The sequence below is a fragment of the Thunnus maccoyii genome, chromosome 3 (genome assembly GCF_910596095.1).
Source record: "Thunnus maccoyii chromosome 3, fThuMac1.1, whole genome shotgun sequence".
Taxonomy (NCBI): domain Eukaryota; kingdom Metazoa; phylum Chordata; class Actinopteri; order Scombriformes; family Scombridae; genus Thunnus; species Thunnus maccoyii.
Window position 1 is genome coordinate 18694703 of NC_056535.1, and position 19429 is coordinate 18714131.

Sequence of the window (19429 nt, forward strand, 5' to 3'; positions counted from 1 at the left end):
GGTGTTTGGCGCCGGGCAGTTGGGGGACTGATCCACGCTATAAATGTGTCATATAAAACCAAAACAATTGGCTAGAAGATGCTAAAAGGTCTGAAGCTGCAAAGGTGGTGATTATTCTGTGTATGTTTGACATTACTGGAAACTTTTATATTACATGAAGTCGACCTTTGTTGTCCTGTGATTTATTGACTTTAACAGTGTTTCTCTTCAATAATACATTGATGCATAGATTAATACTTACATCTGATATATTATTCTTATTATGACTATATTAATTTTAGTGAAACTTATCAAAGTGAAACAAGATTACTTAATTACTTGATAAATGTTATGTACAATTTTATTTCAAGTTAAATCACATGTAGACTTTTACACTATATAAACTGATTTGATTTAAAATCACTCAGTGTATTGTAGCATATTCTGCAAATGGCTGAAAAAGACAAATGTTATGAGTGAGGACATCTCATACATCTCTCACTTAAAATAAGGGCTGCAACTAACAATTATTTTCAGTATCAATTAATCTGTCAGTTATTTTCTCGATTGATTGATTGGCCGGTTGTTCTATAAAATGTCAAAAAATGGTGAAAAATTTGATCACTATTTCCTAAAAGCCAAGGTGACGTCCACACATGTCTTGTTTTGTCCTGATCAACAGTTGACAACTCAAAGATATTCAGATCACAAAAGACTAAAGAAACAAGTAAATATTCACATTTAAGAAGCTGGAATCAGAGATTCTTTGTATTTTTTTCTCTTAAAAAATGGATGAAAATGCGCAACAAATAGCTTTTTTTTAAAATAGTTGGTGATTAAGATAAACAAATTCATTAAACGACTAATCATCGAAACTCTACTGAAAATACAATTAGATTAAATACCATTTTTGGCTAAAGTGCATCTCATAAACACCATGAAAACAAAACAAGTGTGATATTGAGGTCACAATGAGGTGATGACACCCCCTCCACCCCCTCCCTCTCTGTCTCTAATTGGTCAGCCTCTGACAGGATTACACGAGTTTCCTCAATTGAACACAGTGAAGTTTAAACGCTGAGAGACTCTGCAGACTGAAGACTGAGAAAAAAGGAAGGAAAACTCGACCACAGCTACTATTTCTTCACTTCATCTGAACCGACAACTGTGTCAGTCGATCAGATTTGTGTGTTGGACACCGGTCGACAGGTCTGCTGTGTGAACACCGGATTAAATGTTGTCTGTGTTGATGGTCGCTGCTCCTCGCCCTGGAGCCTGCAACACTTATGTGGTTTCTTAACACAAGCCCGCATTTCATCGAAGCTGCCCATCAAGTTACCAGACTATAGTTTAGACCACAAGTCGTCACGATGACTCGGATTTTCTGGGATACAATTTTCCTCATCAGCGGTGAGTAGTTCATTTTGCAGGAAGACTTTTTTTCTATAGAGGATAACTATGCTTTTTATTGATTGATTCTGCGTTAAACATTTAGATAAATGTAAAAATCAATGATTTAAGATATCAGAGTTGAATGTGTGGTTGTGTGGTTCTCATATTGACTCCACTGATTGGTATTAATACACTAAATCACTGCGTCCTAGTCGAGACTTGCAATCAAACAAGTGTATATTTGTGGTACTTAAATATTGATTTTATAGTTTGTATTGACCTTTTTGTGCTTTATTGTATTTTGTTTGTCCTCTATGATGCCACTAACAGTGTGACTTTGGTTTGTTATTTTTATAGACCATATTTAATATAAAGTAACCTTGTCATTTTATGGAATTATATGTTTTTAAATTTCTTATAAAGGATATTTTTTATTGTCTTCTTGTTTTTGCAACATGGTTTCAGTCTGTTGGTGTGATTGAGTGTCTTCACAGGACCTGGTGTATTTATAGTGTTTTGGTTCTCATCCTTTTAGTGGATGCTTGACCCTGTTACTATTGTTGGGTACCAGTTACTCAATGAAGCATCGATATCACTTTGAAGACCCAGGTCACGTGATCGTATAGCTTGAGCATGGGCAGATTTGCTGGGACTAACCCTCAGGTTGTTCATCATACAGTAGAATGTGTGACACCTGGTTTTTTTCTTTGGGGAGGAGGGGGGAAGAAAAAAAATCACAATACAGTAATACACTTTTTTTATATTCCTATAGGTACTTTTAGTATGTCTGTGGTACTCAATGGTGAGTTTACAGTGTTATTAAATTCCTGCAGGGATTTGTTGTTATTTCTATATATATATTTTCCCCATATTGGTGCAGGTTATTGTATGTTAACATCTATTTATTTTTCCTCTCTGCAGGTTCCCTCTTTACATTCGGAGCAGGGCAGAGCCATTCAACAATTATTGATGCCAGTATTTCTATTGATACGAACTCCACTGCTGCTCCGAACACCTCAACAAGCAGCTCTGCAGCAGCCAGCAGCAGAAGCAGCACCGCCACAACTATCACAACTACTACTAATGTTCCTCCGGTTAAAAGTAAGCCTCAGTATAGTCATGAGATGTGAAGATGCAAGAGGAGGTTCAGGCTCATTTCAAGAAAAAAATATGCCATCCTCATTGCAGCTATTGCTTGAGTTCTTTGTTTGATATTAAATTCCTGTAGGTATTTATTGCTGTTTCTATCATTTCAAATTTGTTTGTTTTCCTCTCCGCAGATTCCCTCTTTTCATTTGGAGGAGGGCAGAGCAATTCAACAATCATAAACACCAGCATTTCCATCGACACAAACTCCACCGCTGCCCCGATCACGTCCACAAGCAGCTCTGCAGCAACCGGCAGCAGAAGCAGCTCAACAACTATTTCAACCACCACTTCTAACATCCTACCAGTTAAAAGTAAGTCTGATGTCATGATGCAAATTCAAGCTCTTTGTTAAGCCATCTCCAGGAAAAAAAAAAAAAAACTCTATATATCAAATGAAATGAGCCAAGCAGCTCTTGGTCCACTCTCACTGCAGTGTCTCTTTCACAGCAGGAGTTCTCAACAAGCTTCTCACAGAGCTGCAGTGCATCAGCATATGCAGACAGTGTGGCGCTTGCTGATAATTGATCCTCTTAGCGTGAGTGAGGGCAGCAATTGTGGTAAATTTAAAGATTATCAGCAGTAGATGTGAGCAGCGTTTTCTCAAAAGCTGCACCTACAGTACAGTATTGAATTATTATCTGAAAAGCACCTTACTTGCCCTAAAGGCCGGCCTCTGTCTCAATGATCCTCTCATTTGACTGCCAAAATCACATGGAAACAGAGAGGGGTTGGTAGGCAGATGCCTCAGGGACAACGGAGGGCTTTCACAGAGTCTGAAAGAAGGAGACAATACATGTAGGCTGCAATCCAAAAGCCCATTTACCGTTGGAATGGAGCGTGTGACGGAGGCTGTAATGCAGCTATCTGTCTGGATGTTCATCCTCCTTCCCACCCTGAATACCACACTGTGGCGTCTGTTTCGGCTGCATGTGGAACACTGACTTCTGTCTGAGTCAGTTATGTAGGAATCTGTCTGACTGTACAGTTCATGTGTGTCTGGGTGTTTTTTTTTTTTTTGTCCTATTATCTGTGTGAAAACTGAGATACTTGCTTGAGAAAAAAAGCATGCTGCAATAACAGCTTTAATTTCTGCGAAAGAACCTGCAGGGATGTGCTTTCTCCTCAGTCCTTATGCAGGTTGATTGACAGAGGTTTTTGTTTGCAGTGTCTCAGTGTGTTTTCTTTGACTTTTCTTCTCTCTAATTGTCCCTCCCAGGTACAGTGATGAATATAAGCCACTATAACCCCACACGCAACTGGTAACAAAAGGCTTCAGTCTGCCATTTGTGGCGTGGGTGTCAGCTTTAGGGTTTAGTACATGTTGTTTCAGGTCTCTGCAGGCTTAGGCTATTTTTAGATTTATGATATTCACGTGTCAGTCCGTATTCTCACTAAGTGCACTTTGATTATATATGGTTTTCTAATTTTTTGGTATAATTTTTGCATCAAAGGGCTTTCTTAACGTGGGACTCCTGATCTTATGTTGGCAGCTAAATTAACAACTGTACCATAATTTCGCGGAACCCTTTCAAATATTAGTAGATGCTTCCTAATTTGCTGCTCTCAAAAAAAAAGAAATGGTCACTGAACTAAAATTATTTATTTTGTGTTGGTTTCAAGGAAGAATTTTAATGTCTTGTGGTCGGAGAAAAAGCGGAAACTTTGTGCTGAACTTTCAGAAACCGACGTCTCACTGAAAATACCTACAGTGTCTGTTTTTTTTTTTGTTTTTTTTTTAACTTCACAGAGTTTGTGGCGGCGGCTGTTCGGTCTCATTTCGATGACTGTCCAGACTCCCACCGCCATTTCTGCTTCCATGGCACATGTCGCTTCCTAATATTGGAGGAGACACCTGCATGTGTGTAAGTTGATAGTGTCTACATATTTTTGGCCTTTGTTTAAGACTGGGCTTTGCGGTCTGGCTGGTAAACTGTTTAAAAGTCTGGAATATACATTATGTTGTAGCAAAATGTCTTTTTAAACAGGACATCAGTGATATCTTAAGATCTAAAGTTATTGGATAACTATTGCAGGAAGGATGTAATTGTGGTGACTAGTCTGTTTCGAGAAAAGCTGCAGATGTTAGGAGGGAACTTCCAGTGATTCAAGAGTGAATCAGCTGTGAGAAACTGAAAAAATCACAAATAAGTCATTTTCAGTTCACTTTTATTTCTCGGGCACATATTATTATTATTATTATTATTATTATTATTATTATTAAAGATGTTCAGTTCAAGACACTCGGTATCTTCAACATCTCTTGTCGTGCATGTCCCTGAGTGAAATTGTTGCCTGCTGTTTTTCACTGGATTGTATATCTGAGGGTTTGTTTCATTTTTATTAAATCTATAGCAAAGTGCCCTCTTGAATTGCAGCAGTTATAGCATTTCTCAAGTACATGACATCAACATACAGTAAGACAACTAGGAGTGTTGGGACTTCACCTGCCAGCCAACAATACAGTGATTTTAGCAACTTATAAAATTCATAAACCATTGTTCATGCTTACATTACAATCCTTTGCACACACTTAATTAGATTTTCTCTTCATGTTGCAGATGTCATCAAGGCTTCGTTGGGATGAGGTGTGAACATGCAGACCTGCTTGCTGTGGTAGCAACCAATCACAGACAACAGACCGTTGCCACAGTGCTGGTGTTGTGTGTGATTGGGTGTGTCCTTATCATGGTGTTCTGTACACTTTTACAGTAAGTCACATGCATTATATATCTTGTATTTGATTGGTTTTTTTCTCCAAAACTGACAAAATAATAAAGTGGCCTTTGTTGGTACATCACTGGTAAACTGCACAGTGTTTAGGAGAACAAACATGTAGAAATATCTCAGAAGTTGATGCTAGAATGATGTTTTGAACTTTTAAGTAGTTTTGAATTCGTCCTTTGTCCTGCAGTTGCTGGTGGAGGCAGGACTGTCGCAGGCGGAGCTACGCACATCACTACGTTCCAGAGAAATCCAGCAACATGCTGAAGCACGGAGCGTCCTGCTGTCCTTCTGAGAGTGGTACTTTTTTTTGTTTTTTTTGTATCAGAAAGTCATATTTCCATTTACATATCAGCTGTGGGGGATGTAATAACTGCACTGAAGGATTGTTTGAGTGTGGATGTCCAGTAAAGAGCACTTCACTCATAAACCAGTGAAGATTCAGCAGAACTACATTAGCAGATTAAACATGTGATTAAAAATAGATGACATCTTTATGTCCCTGTTCATATTTCATTTGAATGTCAGAGGTTCTGGATAAAAAGTGTGTTATAGACATAAAAAGTGTAAGGCGGAAATATTTTATATTTTTCTTATTGTCAACAATTCCCATTTAAAAAAAACAAAACAAAACAAAACCTCTCTGCCCCGTCTGTGGCACTTAGCCTCGAAGCCATTTGTTCCTACTGAAGATATATATCTTTAAAAACAAGTATAAACAGTCTGCCTAAAACAGTGGGGCTCTGTAGTGTTTTTGGCAAATGTTACTCAAGCAGGAATAAAAAGTGCATTTGTTGGAGAATCTTTTCAGATGCAGATTATGACACATGTGGTGCTTAGTATTTATGGCAGCTGGATGGTGTTTGTGGGATCAACTCACAATAAACTACAGTGCCCATGTTCATTGTAATGAAGGAACATGTCACCAAGTGCAACTGTGAAGCTCATTAATGTGTTTTTAATCATTTTTGGACAACAAAGGAGCTCAGAGGCACAGAGGAATAAGATATATCAAGCTTTGGCTACACATGCAATCAGTCTTTTCATGGGATTCATCAGCAATAATAGAAATACAGTAGATTGCAAGCTTTGTTCTTGAACAGAAAACATACTTGTTTATTATTTCCCTTTCAGTAGTCTGAGAAGACATCTTACTGGAACATCACGGTGTGTTTAGATTTCCTCATCTGTCCGGCCCACAGACCCTCAGGATTGCATCCAAAGTGGTATTCACATGTTCTGATCAAGCAGACCTGGCCAGAGGCGAAGAGGCATTACCGTCAATGTGGCTAAGGTAGGCCTGCTTGATGTGGGATGTTAAATGTTCCGTGACATTTTTTTTTCCTCCACTGACTGGGACTTTTGAACTGCAGCAACATAGGAACGTGTTTACTGCACTTTTTGATTCTGCGGGAATACCTGCTACAAGTGTTTGAAGCTCCTGGGATGAAGCTGCTGCCAAATCCTTCACGGGAAGAGCTCTGTATGTCCCGATTTCACTGTTTACGGCCGGCCTGGAGGACAAGATAAATGATCTGCAAGGCCATTAATCATCCTGTGTGGATGTTGAACAGGAGAGGTGTTTACTTTGGGCTGCGGGAGAATCATAATTCATTTGCTTAAAAGTCAGAGGACCCCGATTCCTATTTTCTTTGTCTTTTAAGAACTTTGCACGGCTTTCAGAACTCTTCAAGCACAGAGGACATTTTTAAGAAATGATGGTGGGAGAAAACTGATGCTTTAAAAGAAGTTTTAGTGTCTGTTTTTTTAAGAATGATCTCACTTCACCTGACAGAATTAGGAATTGCTGACTGGACTGACTACTAATGGATTAAGAACCCTGGATATATCTGGACTTTCATTAATTAGACACAAAGGTTGCAGCTGAAAATACACAAATATTCCAACATGGTTTTGATTTAAAAAAAAAAAAGAAAAAAAAAAAAAAAGTCATCTAGATGTTATTTTGGATGATTGGGTGACTCCAGTATTTCTACTGAAGCTAAAATATTTGTCAGTTTTATTATTTATTCCTGAGCTGTACTTGAATATGTTCATGCATCAGAGGTTTTTCAATTTATGAGCAATAACTGCACCAACACACGCACATCCTGGGCCTCCACATTATTCTGTGGTACCTTTTTGTAATAATGCACTTTTCTGCAAGCTTGCTCACTGTTCATAAACTCTGCACTCACTGTAGCGTCTACGTACGAGAGATGCCAAATACACTTGTTTCTAAATTTGCCTGACTTAACACTGAAGGGAAGAGGTTCTTGGTTTGTACACATCACCTAAGCATGCATGCACTTAAAATCACAGCTAGTGTTTTTTTATTTTTTATTTTTTAAAGAGACGCAGTTTAAATAGCTGCACAATGTACTTTTATTTCAAGAGTGTTGTGTTACAGCATTGCTTTGAATTTGAATACTTTTTAAAGAGAAAAGAAAAGCCTCTGCAGGTAAGTTTAAAACAAAATATAAAAATTTTTCTTACAAAACTATAATGGTGAAGGAATACAAACTAATAATTATAAAACTGACTTGGGTAAAAGGCGTGTGCGCGTTAAGGAAAAGGACAAACAATTGTTCAGGATGTGGCAGCTTCTACCATGAAATGATGTGTGATGGTATTTACATGCCAAAAGATTCTGAGGGCGATGATACACTTGTCTTTGTTTACAGCGTCTGATGATATTTGCATTGCAGGATATGTGTTAATGTCTGTTATTGCAGCATTGTTGTGTAAATATCAAAAACGCACAGAAATATTGTATGTGTGTGTGTATATATACAGTGTCATTACAATAATAAGGGGATCCTACTGATGATTAACCCTTTGTCACATTTATTTTGTCACAATTGGAAGGCCTCTTGTTATCTTTATTTGTTTTCCAATGAAGAATAAATATGCAAGTGTGTGTGTGTGTGTATGTGTGTGTGCATATTTCTTCAGTTATGTGCTTATTTATGGCTCCATCTCCCGAGTCTGTTCTTTGAATCATCGCGTGACCTTCTTTTCACTTGTGAAGCTCTTTCCTTTTTTTCTCTCTTTCTCTTTCTTCAAATACCCCGATTTTCTGATGCTCTGCTCCTCTATTTTTCTCTTCCGCTTAATATTTCAAGAAGCAGAAATGCCAACATGAAACCCTGAACCCCAGGCACTATTGAACAAAGAGCCGAACTCTTGAGTGCTTTTATGGCTGAAGGAAACATTTCAGCCCTCTTCTATAGTGCCATTCAGTTCATTTATTTATCTTTTCCCTTTTAAAGTCACAGAATCTATATGCATTCATGTTAAAACATTTGTTAACCAGACAAAAACGAGCCACATACATCAGTTTTCTTTTAATTTCCATTGTATGTTGTTGGGTCGACATCTTCCCATCCACAACAAGCTGCATCTCCCTTTCGCTCTCTGCATGAGGAGCTTTGTTTTGTTTTACAATCCCATTATGTCTGCAATTGGATTTCTGTGGAGCCCTTTAGAGCCGTCTGGCTGAGCTACTAAACCAGCTTTGAATTAAGCAGCTCTTGTGGGTGCTTCGCTAAAGATACACAATACCCTTTAACATACAAAGTGGCAGGGGAAACAAGTTACACGCAGGGAAAACAGGGAAAAGAAAACATGAAGGCTTGATTTAAAAAACAAAAACAAAAAAAAAAACAGAGTTTTGATTCACATTTCGAAGCTCGAAGTTGAAGGCTGTTTTGTGAACATCAGGAAATTCTCTTGAACTCTTTAAATCTGATTTGGACACATGTCAATCCTTATTCTCCATAAGAGGCTGGAGCTCTGCTTTGAATTGCAATGCCATTCTGGTCTTTTTCCTTGGCTTCCTCTTTGGGCCCTTTTGATCCTCAGCCCAACATTCCCGGTATCTGCCTCCGACCAGATGGTTTGAAATAAGAGTATTTACACAGGTATTAGGGTTAAGCAACCCGGCATTGTTCTTGTCACTGCTAAGCTCTGAAACAATCATTACTAATGATGAAAGGTTTGTATCTTAAGTTAAAGGGTCAGTTCACCAAAATAAAAAAAGGAGTGGAATTTTTCTCTGGTAGCTGATCTTGAGTGGAGCTAAAATCGTCACAACCCAGGAAATGTTCAGGACCCTTTAATTTTTACAGCATGTGCCAGAGCTTGGCAGCTATTCTTTCTCGTATTATCTGGATAAGTTGTTGGTTTCATTTGTACCATGTTCCCGTTAACCACTAATGATGGCAACCTCTGATCCGTGTTTAAAATTAATGGTAATTTATACAATATAAATGTTTAGAAAACCATATTAATGAAGCCACAAAATGTTAAGTTAAAATATTTCATGAAGACCAAGACTATTTCATGGCTCAGAGTGAAAACGTCTGCAACTTCGGAGGCTTCGAATTAGAGGTATTAGGTACAGCAGTGACTTTGTATTGCACTTCCAGTTAGTTCAGGGACTTGAAAGAGACAGATCACAAATGGATGGTCAAAACTGATCTCAAATGCAACCTTCCTGTTAAAAATTTGCCATCTCAAAACCTGAGAGATAAGCTGTGATAACCCTGATGACATAGCCAGGGTATACTTCTCTAGAAAAGAAAAAAACACAAAAAAACAAAAAGTCCCCCAAACAAACCCAAAGCACACTGTATAATGGTAAAACATATTACACCCCATCACTGATCTTTATGTGTAAATTTGCTTGAGTTCTCCTACAAATATATCAGCCCATGTCAGGTTTAGAAAGCTTGCTGTAGAAACTAGAGCCAGACTGATACTAGATCTTATTTTTGAGGCTGTCTCAGATATTCATATTTCAGTTCAAAACCCTCTCTAAAAAAAAAAACACACAAAAAAAAACACCCCCCTCCCCCAACAATATATTTTCACTTTCTTAACATGAGTGCATTAAATAAAATAATGATCCCTTAAATGTCTCAAAATCTCTGCTTTCAACATCTCTGAAGATTAAAAAAGGCAATGAGGCAATTTCATTCAGACATTTATTGCTCTAATTACAGTAAACTTGCATGATTTTACAAAATGTACAAAGTTTATATATTACAACTTATATTATTATTATTTATATAATTGCATTCGATCTGTTAAACATGTGAAGAGAGAAGTGGTTGAGCCCACTCAGGTGAACGTGGCAACGTCCCAACGGTGAGTTCCTTACATGACCCACAGGTAGACTGAGTAGCTTTAGACTTGAGCCCATGACTGTTTGGCATTACTCCATGTGCTGCTGGAGCCGTGATGGTAACTCTTCCAGGGAGCTGAGCCGATGCTCCTGGGGAATGTCACGTTGGTTATGCTTGTTTTTTCTGTCTAAAAGGAACCCGTGGATACCCACAGATCGTGAAGTGAGATAATCCTTCACATAGTGGTCCCCGATATGAGCTACATTAGCAGCTGGTACACCACACTTCTGCAGTGCCTGATCAAAGATGGCTGTGTTGGGCTTGGCTACACCTGCTTTCTCTGATGTTATCAGAAAGCTGAAGTGAGACAGCAGCCCACAAACATCTAAGATCGCTTCTAGGCGGCTATCAAAGTTAGATACCACACCTTGCTTCAGTCCTAGAGAAGAACAACTCTCCAGAGCCTTCTTTGAGTCTGGAAATACCTGAAATAAAAGGACATTACACAGTATAATTTGACATTTTCTGTTACTTGCTAACATAAATACCTGCAGAAAATGTTTTTGGTAGTCCTGCATTAGCTAAAAAGGCTTTCAAAGATTACAGTGATTACAAATATGCAAATACAGAACTTTGTGCTCTGATTGTGCTTACCCAAATAAGCAATTTTTGAGCAATTCTGTGATTAATTAAAATATTGTTTCTATTTTAAGTTTTTTCCGATTAGATTTGTCTCTAACAAATTAGCAAAATCAAATGAAACTGTTGTGTTGTACAAATTAGATATCAACATCTCTTCAGTCATCTATCATTTACCTCCCAGTTCTCTGCATTGCAGAAGTTATGATAAAGGTTGTGAGCCATTGCATTTAGCAGGGCTGGGTCCTGGACCCTGCACTGGGAGAAGGTGTTCCGCACCACCCCAATCCACCAAGACTGTCCATCCAGGCCCTGACCGATGCCGTAGTTTGGGTATCTGCTGGAATAGTGTCGATATGCCTGGCGAAAAGCAGCTTCAACCTCCTCCGGACTGAGGCTCAAACCCTGTCGTTCAGCCTCCTTGCAGTACTGCTCTCCTACAGATGCACGCACCTTCAGCAGGGTGTCTTTCACATCCCATAGCACCCACCGCAGAGGAGCACGCATTACACCTGCGGAGGTAAGACCATAGACATGAGACAGCTTAATGTCCAAGTAAAGCCTGAAGAGATTTTGTGGAAAATCTGGCCCAGGTACTTCACATAAAAATCAGTCCACAGGCTGTTACAGACAACCAGGAAAGTCAGGGAAAGTCTCATTTTTTAAGTTACATTACTACCCCTTCACTCATTGGCAATGAAAAGCGATTAATACATGTAAATTGCTTCACAATTCTACATATAGAACCTTTAATGACTTGCCTGGTTAAATAAAATAAAACATGCTAAACTAAGATGGTGAACATGGTACCTGCTTAAAGCTGCAATATACAAGTTCTGGAAATCAAGCTGATGCTTTGATTCAATACAGAAGCTTGTTAGCTTGTGAGTAAGCCACAGTAACATCTTCTAGCAGCTAATGCTAGCTTGGATTGCCTGTACAAGAGGAATAGCAGGTCAGAAGTGCGCGTGCATGTATTGACAGACAGCCATGAGCTCCCACTCCTGACTTTGGCCTTCCCTGATTGGTTAGAAGGATGAGGCTAGCTTAAAAACTTGAGAATGAAATATCTCTGTACTGCTGTCAGGCTGTTCAATGAGCCTGGGCCACATAAGTCTTTGGCAATACCTCTCCACATAAAGATATGCTTTGGAGCATATTTCAACTAAATGAAATTCGAGGAAAAAAAACTTATATATTGTAGCTTTAACATCAGGACGTTAGCACTGCAGCCTAAAGCACCATTGTGGCAAAGTACAGCCTCACTGAGCTGCTAACATGGCTGCAGACTCTTGTTGTAGTGTTGTCTGAATGCCTGCTGAGTATTACTGTATTGTATATGCTTAAACTCAAATGATCTCACAAGGCAATGTAAAAAGTAGTGTAGAAATCAACAAAAAATGTACCTCATACCCTCATGCATTGTACATAAAAGGAAGAAAGGTAGATGATTGACATTTTGACTTGTCACTGCAAGAAAAGCACAGGTAGAATAAATAACCTTATCGCTGACCATGACAGAGACCCAGCAGACATAAGACGAGGGCCCTGGAACCGACACACCTTGTACACTGCAGCTATTAATGTAAGCAATTACACCTATGTTCTTAATGCCATGACATGTTCATATTTTGACATGTCAAAACAGGAAAAGCACCGGCACAATTAAGAACATTGATGATGGCTGAAATACCATTTAGTTTTCCAAATTCATGATTCTGGTATAACATATGATGATTGACAAGCATGGCTTTGTTGGACACTTAAATGGAACTGAGCTATCGTTAAAGTTATCTCATGAACTTTTCCTGCTATGACTAGTCAAAATGTCTGAAATAGGTCTATTCTCTATACAGTGAATAGTGAAGAGGGAATGACGGTATCAAGGCTGAACCAGCAAACTGGGCAAAGTGTGTGGGAATTTCATTAAAACACGTTTGTGTGGGAATATGGACCACTAAAGCTGCTGAAATGCAGGACCCACCTTGTCTACCTGCATTGTAACAGGCCTAGAGTTCAGATTTAAATGCTGAATATAGGGCTACAACTAACAATTATATTGATTAATCTGTCAATTATTTTCACAATTATTGATCAGTTGTTTGGTCCATAAAATGTCAGAAAATAGTGAAAAATGTTGATCACTGTTTCCCAAAGCCCAAGGTGACGTCTTCAAATGTCTTGTTTTGTCCACAACCCAAAGGTATTCAGTCTACTGTCATAGAAGACTAAAGAGAACAAAAAACAACAACAAAAAAATCACATTTGAGAAGCTGGAATTAGAGAATCTGGACATTTTTTTTCTTAAAAAAAAAAGAGACTCAAAACAATTGATTATCTGCATAGTTGGCAAGTGATTTAACAGTTGGCAATTAATCAGTTAATCCACTAATCATTGCAGCTCTAGCTGACTATTAAAGACATTTATGTTTAATCAAAATACCACAAGCCCAGGAGCAATAGGGGCTTTTAATGAGTCTGAAGTAGTTTTATGCATAGTTACACACATAATGAATTACATTTTAATACTGCTAACACTGAAACTTGCATACTAACACGTGAAAACTATTCAGACACATCTTTGACCCCTACTGCCCAGGCAGTGGTGTTTGGTTGACATGAAAATATCAATACTGTAGACCAGAGTGAATCCAGCGACAGTGAACCCTGTGCTAACCGGCGCTAATCTTACAGATGATCAGTGAAGGTTAATTTTAAATCGCTCATTACTTCACACACATGTCAGCAGTTACTCTTTAGACAGTAACTACGTCACTTAAACTGCAAGCTATCGTCATCGTCGTCTTGGTTACAACAAGCTCTGGTTCTAAGTCTGACTGTAACGGAAAAAAAATGCCCTTGTACTTTTTTGAAGCCACTAGCTAACGCTATGCTCGTTCATTGTGTATTATTAGCTTCCTTTCAGCCTTTAAAGTGCACATGGAGCTATTCGTTAGAAAGCTACACCAACAGACATATGAAGAAACAAGTTGTTAGTTTAAACATTACCGAAGTCAAGTCTTCTTAGTTGTGGACGGTTGTAAACATTTCACTACAGTGGATTGCCCTCCTCCTTCTTCTTCTTCGTCACTTTTACGGCAGCTGTTGCCATCTTCTGGACCGTTAGCTCCTTTAACGTCAATTCCTCCCTAGACTCTACGTCAGTCGTCTCCGAAATTAATTACAAACGTTTTTTTTTTTTTTTTTTTTTTAACCACAAATAATCCCGTAAAAATTTTATTGAGGAGACAAACAACAGTACAGGGAGTATTTCGGAAAAATAAAATAAACAGATCACAAAAACACAAGAGGAAATAAAATTGTGAAATGTAAAAGATATATAACACCGAAATTAAAAGAGATAAAATAAATGAACATACATAACATACAGACATAAAACAAGTTTTTGTTTGGAAGAAACTGATGAAATCTGGCTTTCTGAATGATGTTTGCCTAAAAAGACAGAAATTTCAGCTTCACTGTTGTTAGACTCTGTTACTATGGGACAGGGACCAATCCTTTATATGTCTCCCAAATTAATAAGGAAATTTGAGTCCAAAAGTAACTTAAATGAGTACAGACATCAAATAAACGAGAAAAGGACACAGCGGCCTTTTTACAGGAGGAACATGAAGGAGAAACATCGGGTCTGTGTAAAATTTTAATGTGAATTTCTTTAACTTTATTGGGGACAAAGAAATCTGTTGAATTCAGTCCAAACATTCCTGCTAATGTTATGAAACATCACTTTCTAACGATGAAAGGAGGGACTTTGAATAGAAATAAGAACACTTCTGATATGGGCATTATTAAATCTTTTCCTCTGACACACGTCTAGGAATCAGCCCTGTGAAAAGTTCATATAATAACGACGCTTCAATTAATGAGAGACAGCATTTCTTCGCTACAGTCATTAAACATCCAGTCCAGCAGGTGGCAGTGTGACCACAGAGCGCCTGTCAAATCAACAGTGCCACACATGTGCGCATGCGCAGGGGGTTGTGGGGGAATCATGCTTTAGAAAACAAACTGAAATTGATGTGAAAATGTAGAGTAGAGTAACCTAATACATTTTTTTTCAAGCAATGGGGATACCCTGATATTAGTAATACAATGGCAACTCCCGCTATTCGGATGTTTCGGAGGTTAGAGGGTCTTTTTTGTGTGTACAAACCCTCCGGTGTCCACTGGAAACTTACACGGGACAGCATCGAGACAAATCTTCTCAAAGGTGAGACTTCTTTAATTATCACAAGGTCAGTTTAGATATTAATACACTCCGCAGTCATATTTGTTAAATGTGCCTCTGATAACTGCCTCTTCTTAACCCTAGTCAAAAAGTCCTATAGGATCCTTTAGGATTCTCATACATTTCTAAAAAATCCAATAAGACTTTTTATTCCCTTTTATAAGAAAAAATGTTTGTCTCTTTTAGGATTTTCAGTCCTATTGGAAATCTCTTTTGTTTCTATTGGATCTTACATGTATTTAAACCTCATAAAAGACTTATTCTTTTTTACAATTACCAATAGGACTCTTATTCCTTATTTAAAGTCAAACTTGGCTGTTCTTGGAAAATCACGTTAAGATAACCTATGGGCCTTGAAGTCAAAATAAATCTGCCCTGTTATCCTGTTGATCTCTGTATGAATCACATTGCAGGTTTAAATGCAGCACCAGTGCCGCCTCTTCCTCGGGAGGTCCGTTTCTTGGCACAGCCAGGCAGTGAGACTGAAGCATCCAAGGGACTCACACTGTCTGCAGCCTCTCTGCCAGTACTATCCAAACACCATCTGGGTATGTTTGTATACTTCACTTTACATAGCTCCCTCCTGCGACACTTGACCACTTTCATATCTTCAAAGCCTCATGTAATGTTGTCTCTGACTCGAAGATGTACTGTGACTGAAATGCTCCCAAATATCAGTGGCTTTGTTTACATGTACAACTAATTCCTTTACTAGTTCACTTAATCAAGTAATGTGTTTTTTGACTTCATAACTTGATTAAAATATTTGTTTTTTTTTATATTTTGGTCACCATTCTGGTGTTACACATGATCACTCTGATGGAACTGATTTATTAGCATTTACTACTAGAATCTATAAACAGTTCAAATGAAAAAATGTGCATAAAAAGCTTAAATTAAAACAGATTATAAACGGAGTCTGGTCTCGGGGACTCAGCTGGTAGAGCAGGTCCTCTATGTACTGCAGGGTTGGTGGTTTGATCAAAGGCTCCTCCTCTCCATATGAACCCCAGATTGCATCGATTAATCAATTAAATCGTTTAGTTGGTCGTCAGATAATTAATTTTAGTCATTTTTCAAGTAAAAATACAAAAGATTCCCCTGCTCTGGCTCCTCAAATGTGAGGATTTGCAGATTTTCTTTGTCATATGTGATTGTAAACCTGAAAAGCATTGGACTGTTGGCCAGTCAAAACAAGCAGATTGAAGGTGTTGACTTGAACTTTAGAAAATTGTACAGACATTTCTTACTATTTTCACACATAAACCACACAATTAATCAATTAAAGCTGTAGTGAGGGACTTTTGTCTCCCCCTTCTGGCAGTGAGAGTAAAGGGGGGGGGCTGGGCTGTGACTGCCTGACACAGGCATGCACCATGCTCTCATGCGCACATAGAGAGAGCCAGTAAAAATGGGTGTGTTTTGACGGCACACAGGCCCACTGGGATTTGTCCCAGTATGCCTGATGACCAGAACACCACTGGCCGTAACCAACTGTTTGGGCTGTAAAACAGTGGATAAATTGTTTTGAGCGTCACACAACCCCAGTGAAATGACTTGTTTCACTATCAGAATTTGATGCATTCAGTCCGATAACATTTGGAAAGTCTAGAAGAGCCGCACGATTAACAGCCAAATGGCCAGCACGGGAATGTCGTGCCCCGACATGAGATTTAAAAACTCTGTATACTGTGAAATACAGAGAGATTTATCTGGCGGTGATAGACTTTATCAGCATTGTGTGAACTCATTTGGCAAGGGCTTGAATGTAACAGACATTCATTTATATGTAAAAGTTCTACACTGCAGATTTAATCAAGAAAATAATCAACAGATTAACTGATAATGAAAATAATCGTTTGCAGCCCTACCCCAAATTATTCCTGATGGCCAGGCCAATTCCTGGCACAGCTGTTGGTGTGTTTTTTGAATTTAAGTGAATGAGAGGCAAATTGTAAAGCGCTTTGCTATATAAGTCCATTTACCATTTAAATGGCGTCAGAAATGCTTTAGAAGTGTAGCTGGTATGACTTATGATATTGAACAGCAGCTGTTATGTCTGTGCACATTAAACACTGTATATGAGTAAAATGACTAAAATCTACTTTGTGTTTTAGTGACTGGACCTGAATTCCAGCGTATCCGAGTTGGGGTAGGACATCGCCTGGATGCATTTTCTTCTGGTGTTCTAGGTGTGATTTTAATGTTAATAATAAATGTCATGTCTTGGTTTCAGTCAACATTGTTTTATTTAATAATAATAATAAGAGTAATAATAAGAGTGTAACAATGTTCAAATCTGCTTCAACTTCAGTTCTTGCAGTGGGGAACGGAAACAAGGCCCTGCAGGATCTCTACACTTCACGAGTCACAAGGGTAATTTTTGATACTCTGGTTTCACATCAGAACGTGTAATAAAGATAAAATGCATGCAGGTTTCATGCTATTTTATATGTTTCAGGATTACACGTTAGAGGGTGAATTTGGGACAGCAACAGATGATTTCTCTCACACTGGCCGAGTTGTGGAAAGGTCCACCTACGGTACGATAACTTGTCTTTCAGCAGTTTATCAAAATGTACTTCATTTTTTAAAAAAAAACTTCCTCAATTCATTCACCTAAAATCGCATTTAGATCATTACATTTGAGAAGAAGGTTACCTGATGCCTTTACTTGATATAATTGATTACACATCTCACTCCTGAGATACAATAATGTCGTCTAATGTAAATATTCACCACTGTTGTGTTCAACAGGTCACATCACACAGGATAAGCTGGACAGAGTCTTGGCAATGCTGCAGGGAGCCAATAATAAGGCCTTGTTAATGTATGCATCCATTACATTTCCATAAACATAATATTGACACTTTTTGTTCTTAAGTTCCTCCTTATTAGACTGTTTTTCTCTGCTTTGCTCTAGAACATGGCCCCCTACACTCATGACATATCAGTACATAGTATGCTCTCAATTGAGTCACACTATAGTGCTAAATGATGACTTTGTTTTTCCTTATAGGTATTCCAATGTAGACATGTCCTCACAGGAAGCCTATGAGATGGCTGTGCAGGGTTTACTGGGTCCAGAGGGGAAATCTGTGCCTATTTTGACAGGCCTGCGTTGCATTCGCTTCCAGCCTCCCAACTTCACTTTGGGTAAATAACCGTCAATTGAACACACAGGAAAACTAATTTTATAATAAAATAAATCTCATTTTCAGGATACTTACTGATCTTGTTTGATATTTTTCTCATGTTCTTACAGAGGTGCAGTGTCTAAATGAAACTCAGAAATATTTGCGCAAAGTTGTTCACGAGATAGGACTTGAACTGCGCAGCACAGCAGTGTGTAAGGGAGTTCGACGGACAAGAGACGGCCCCTTCACCCTGCAGGATGCCCTGACCCACCACCACTGGACTGCTTCTGATGTCATGCGCGCCATCCGACAGTACCACTCCTCTAAGAAAAGTAAAAAACGTTCCCATGCACAGATCAAGGATCCAGGATTAAAACCACCAGAAGAGAATATGGCAGCCAGTCAGCAAAGTGACACCAACTGGGAAGAAGCAGAACAAAAAGTTCAATAATTTGAGCTGTGGCCAGCAGGTAATTCGGTAATGTCAGTCTGATTATAAACAGTGACTCTATGAAACCAGCGTCTGAGTTCAGCTCAGTTGGAAAAGAGGTTTGATAGACCAGAGATCCTGGTTTCTAAAAGAGAAAGTATCAAATTGGACACAATTCATCACATTTGTTTAATGTCTGAACTTTCTGTATTTCATATAAGTTTCAATGTGTTCACTTTTGTTATCATGCAGATAATGTTAACTTATTTTCCAAATGTTAATATTAAAGTGGTTTATGAAATAAATTAAAACAGAATTTGATCAACAGTTTCAAATAATAGTTGTGTCATTTGAGAAGTTGAATTACGTTGAATAGTTTGAGGTTTTTTAGTGTCTACAGACAGGTCATTGAACAGTACTAAAATAGTTAGTGCCTTGTACAGAGCCTTTTGTATGACAAGTAAAGTTAATGGTCAACACTCTTAAAGGTCTTTAGATGAGTTGACACACCTACTTAATTATCACAAATACTCTCCAAAGGGTTAAAAGGTTAAAGCTACTTTTATCTCAATGGCGTCTGACATTGTTTCAAACCAGCTGTCTC

General features: G+C 38.4%; 3 protein-coding genes across 7 annotated transcripts; 2 read left to right on the forward strand and 1 right to left on the reverse strand.

Moving 5' to 3' along the window:
• The first annotated feature begins 975 nt into the window (after positions 1–975).
• On the forward strand, positions 976–8155 carry tgfa (transforming growth factor, alpha). Of its 5 annotated transcripts, XR_006095477.1 has the most exons (9): positions 977–1389; positions 2144–2173; positions 2293–2472; positions 2652–2831; positions 4268–4382; positions 5079–5228; positions 5432–5541; positions 6444–6535; positions 6615–8155. XR_006095477.1 is itself a non-coding variant. In XM_042406391.1 (8 exons), exons 1-8 carry the CDS (start codon positions 1350–1352, stop codon positions 6482–6484), a joined length of 846 nt encoding a protein of 281 aa, XP_042262325.1. In that variant the 5' UTR covers positions 976–1349; the 3' UTR covers positions 6485–8155. The 5 variants fall into 5 exon arrangements, 4 of the variants coding, with proteins under 4 accessions (XP_042262325.1, XP_042262328.1, XP_042262326.1 ...); XM_042406391.1 differs by having other exon boundaries at positions 976–1389; positions 6444–8155; XM_042406394.1 differs by lacking the exons at positions 6444–6535; positions 6615–8155 and adding an exon at positions 6379–6404.
• Positions 8156–10221: 2066 nt separating this feature from the next.
• Positions 10222–14160, reverse strand: hdhd3 (haloacid dehalogenase-like hydrolase domain containing 3). The gene is made up of 3 exons (XM_042406648.1): positions 14019–14160; positions 11187–11521; positions 10222–10855 (listed from the first exon to the last, which is right to left on the reverse strand). The coding sequence occupies exons 2-3, from the start codon at positions 11514–11516 to the stop codon at positions 10460–10462; spliced, it is 726 nt and encodes a 241-aa protein (XP_042262582.1). The 5' UTR covers positions 11517–11521; positions 14019–14160; the 3' UTR covers positions 10222–10459.
• Positions 14161–14939: 779 nt separating this feature from the next.
• On the forward strand, positions 14940–19146 carry trub2 (TruB pseudouridine (psi) synthase family member 2). Its single transcript, XM_042406538.1, has 8 exons — positions 14940–15240; positions 15672–15806; positions 17376–17450; positions 17573–17634; positions 17720–17801; positions 18016–18088; positions 18278–18414; positions 18524–19146. The coding sequence occupies exons 1-8, from the start codon at positions 15123–15125 to the stop codon at positions 18844–18846; spliced, it is 1005 nt and encodes a 334-aa protein (XP_042262472.1). The 5' UTR covers positions 14940–15122; the 3' UTR covers positions 18847–19146.
• The last annotated feature ends 283 nt before the right edge of the window (positions 19147–19429 follow it).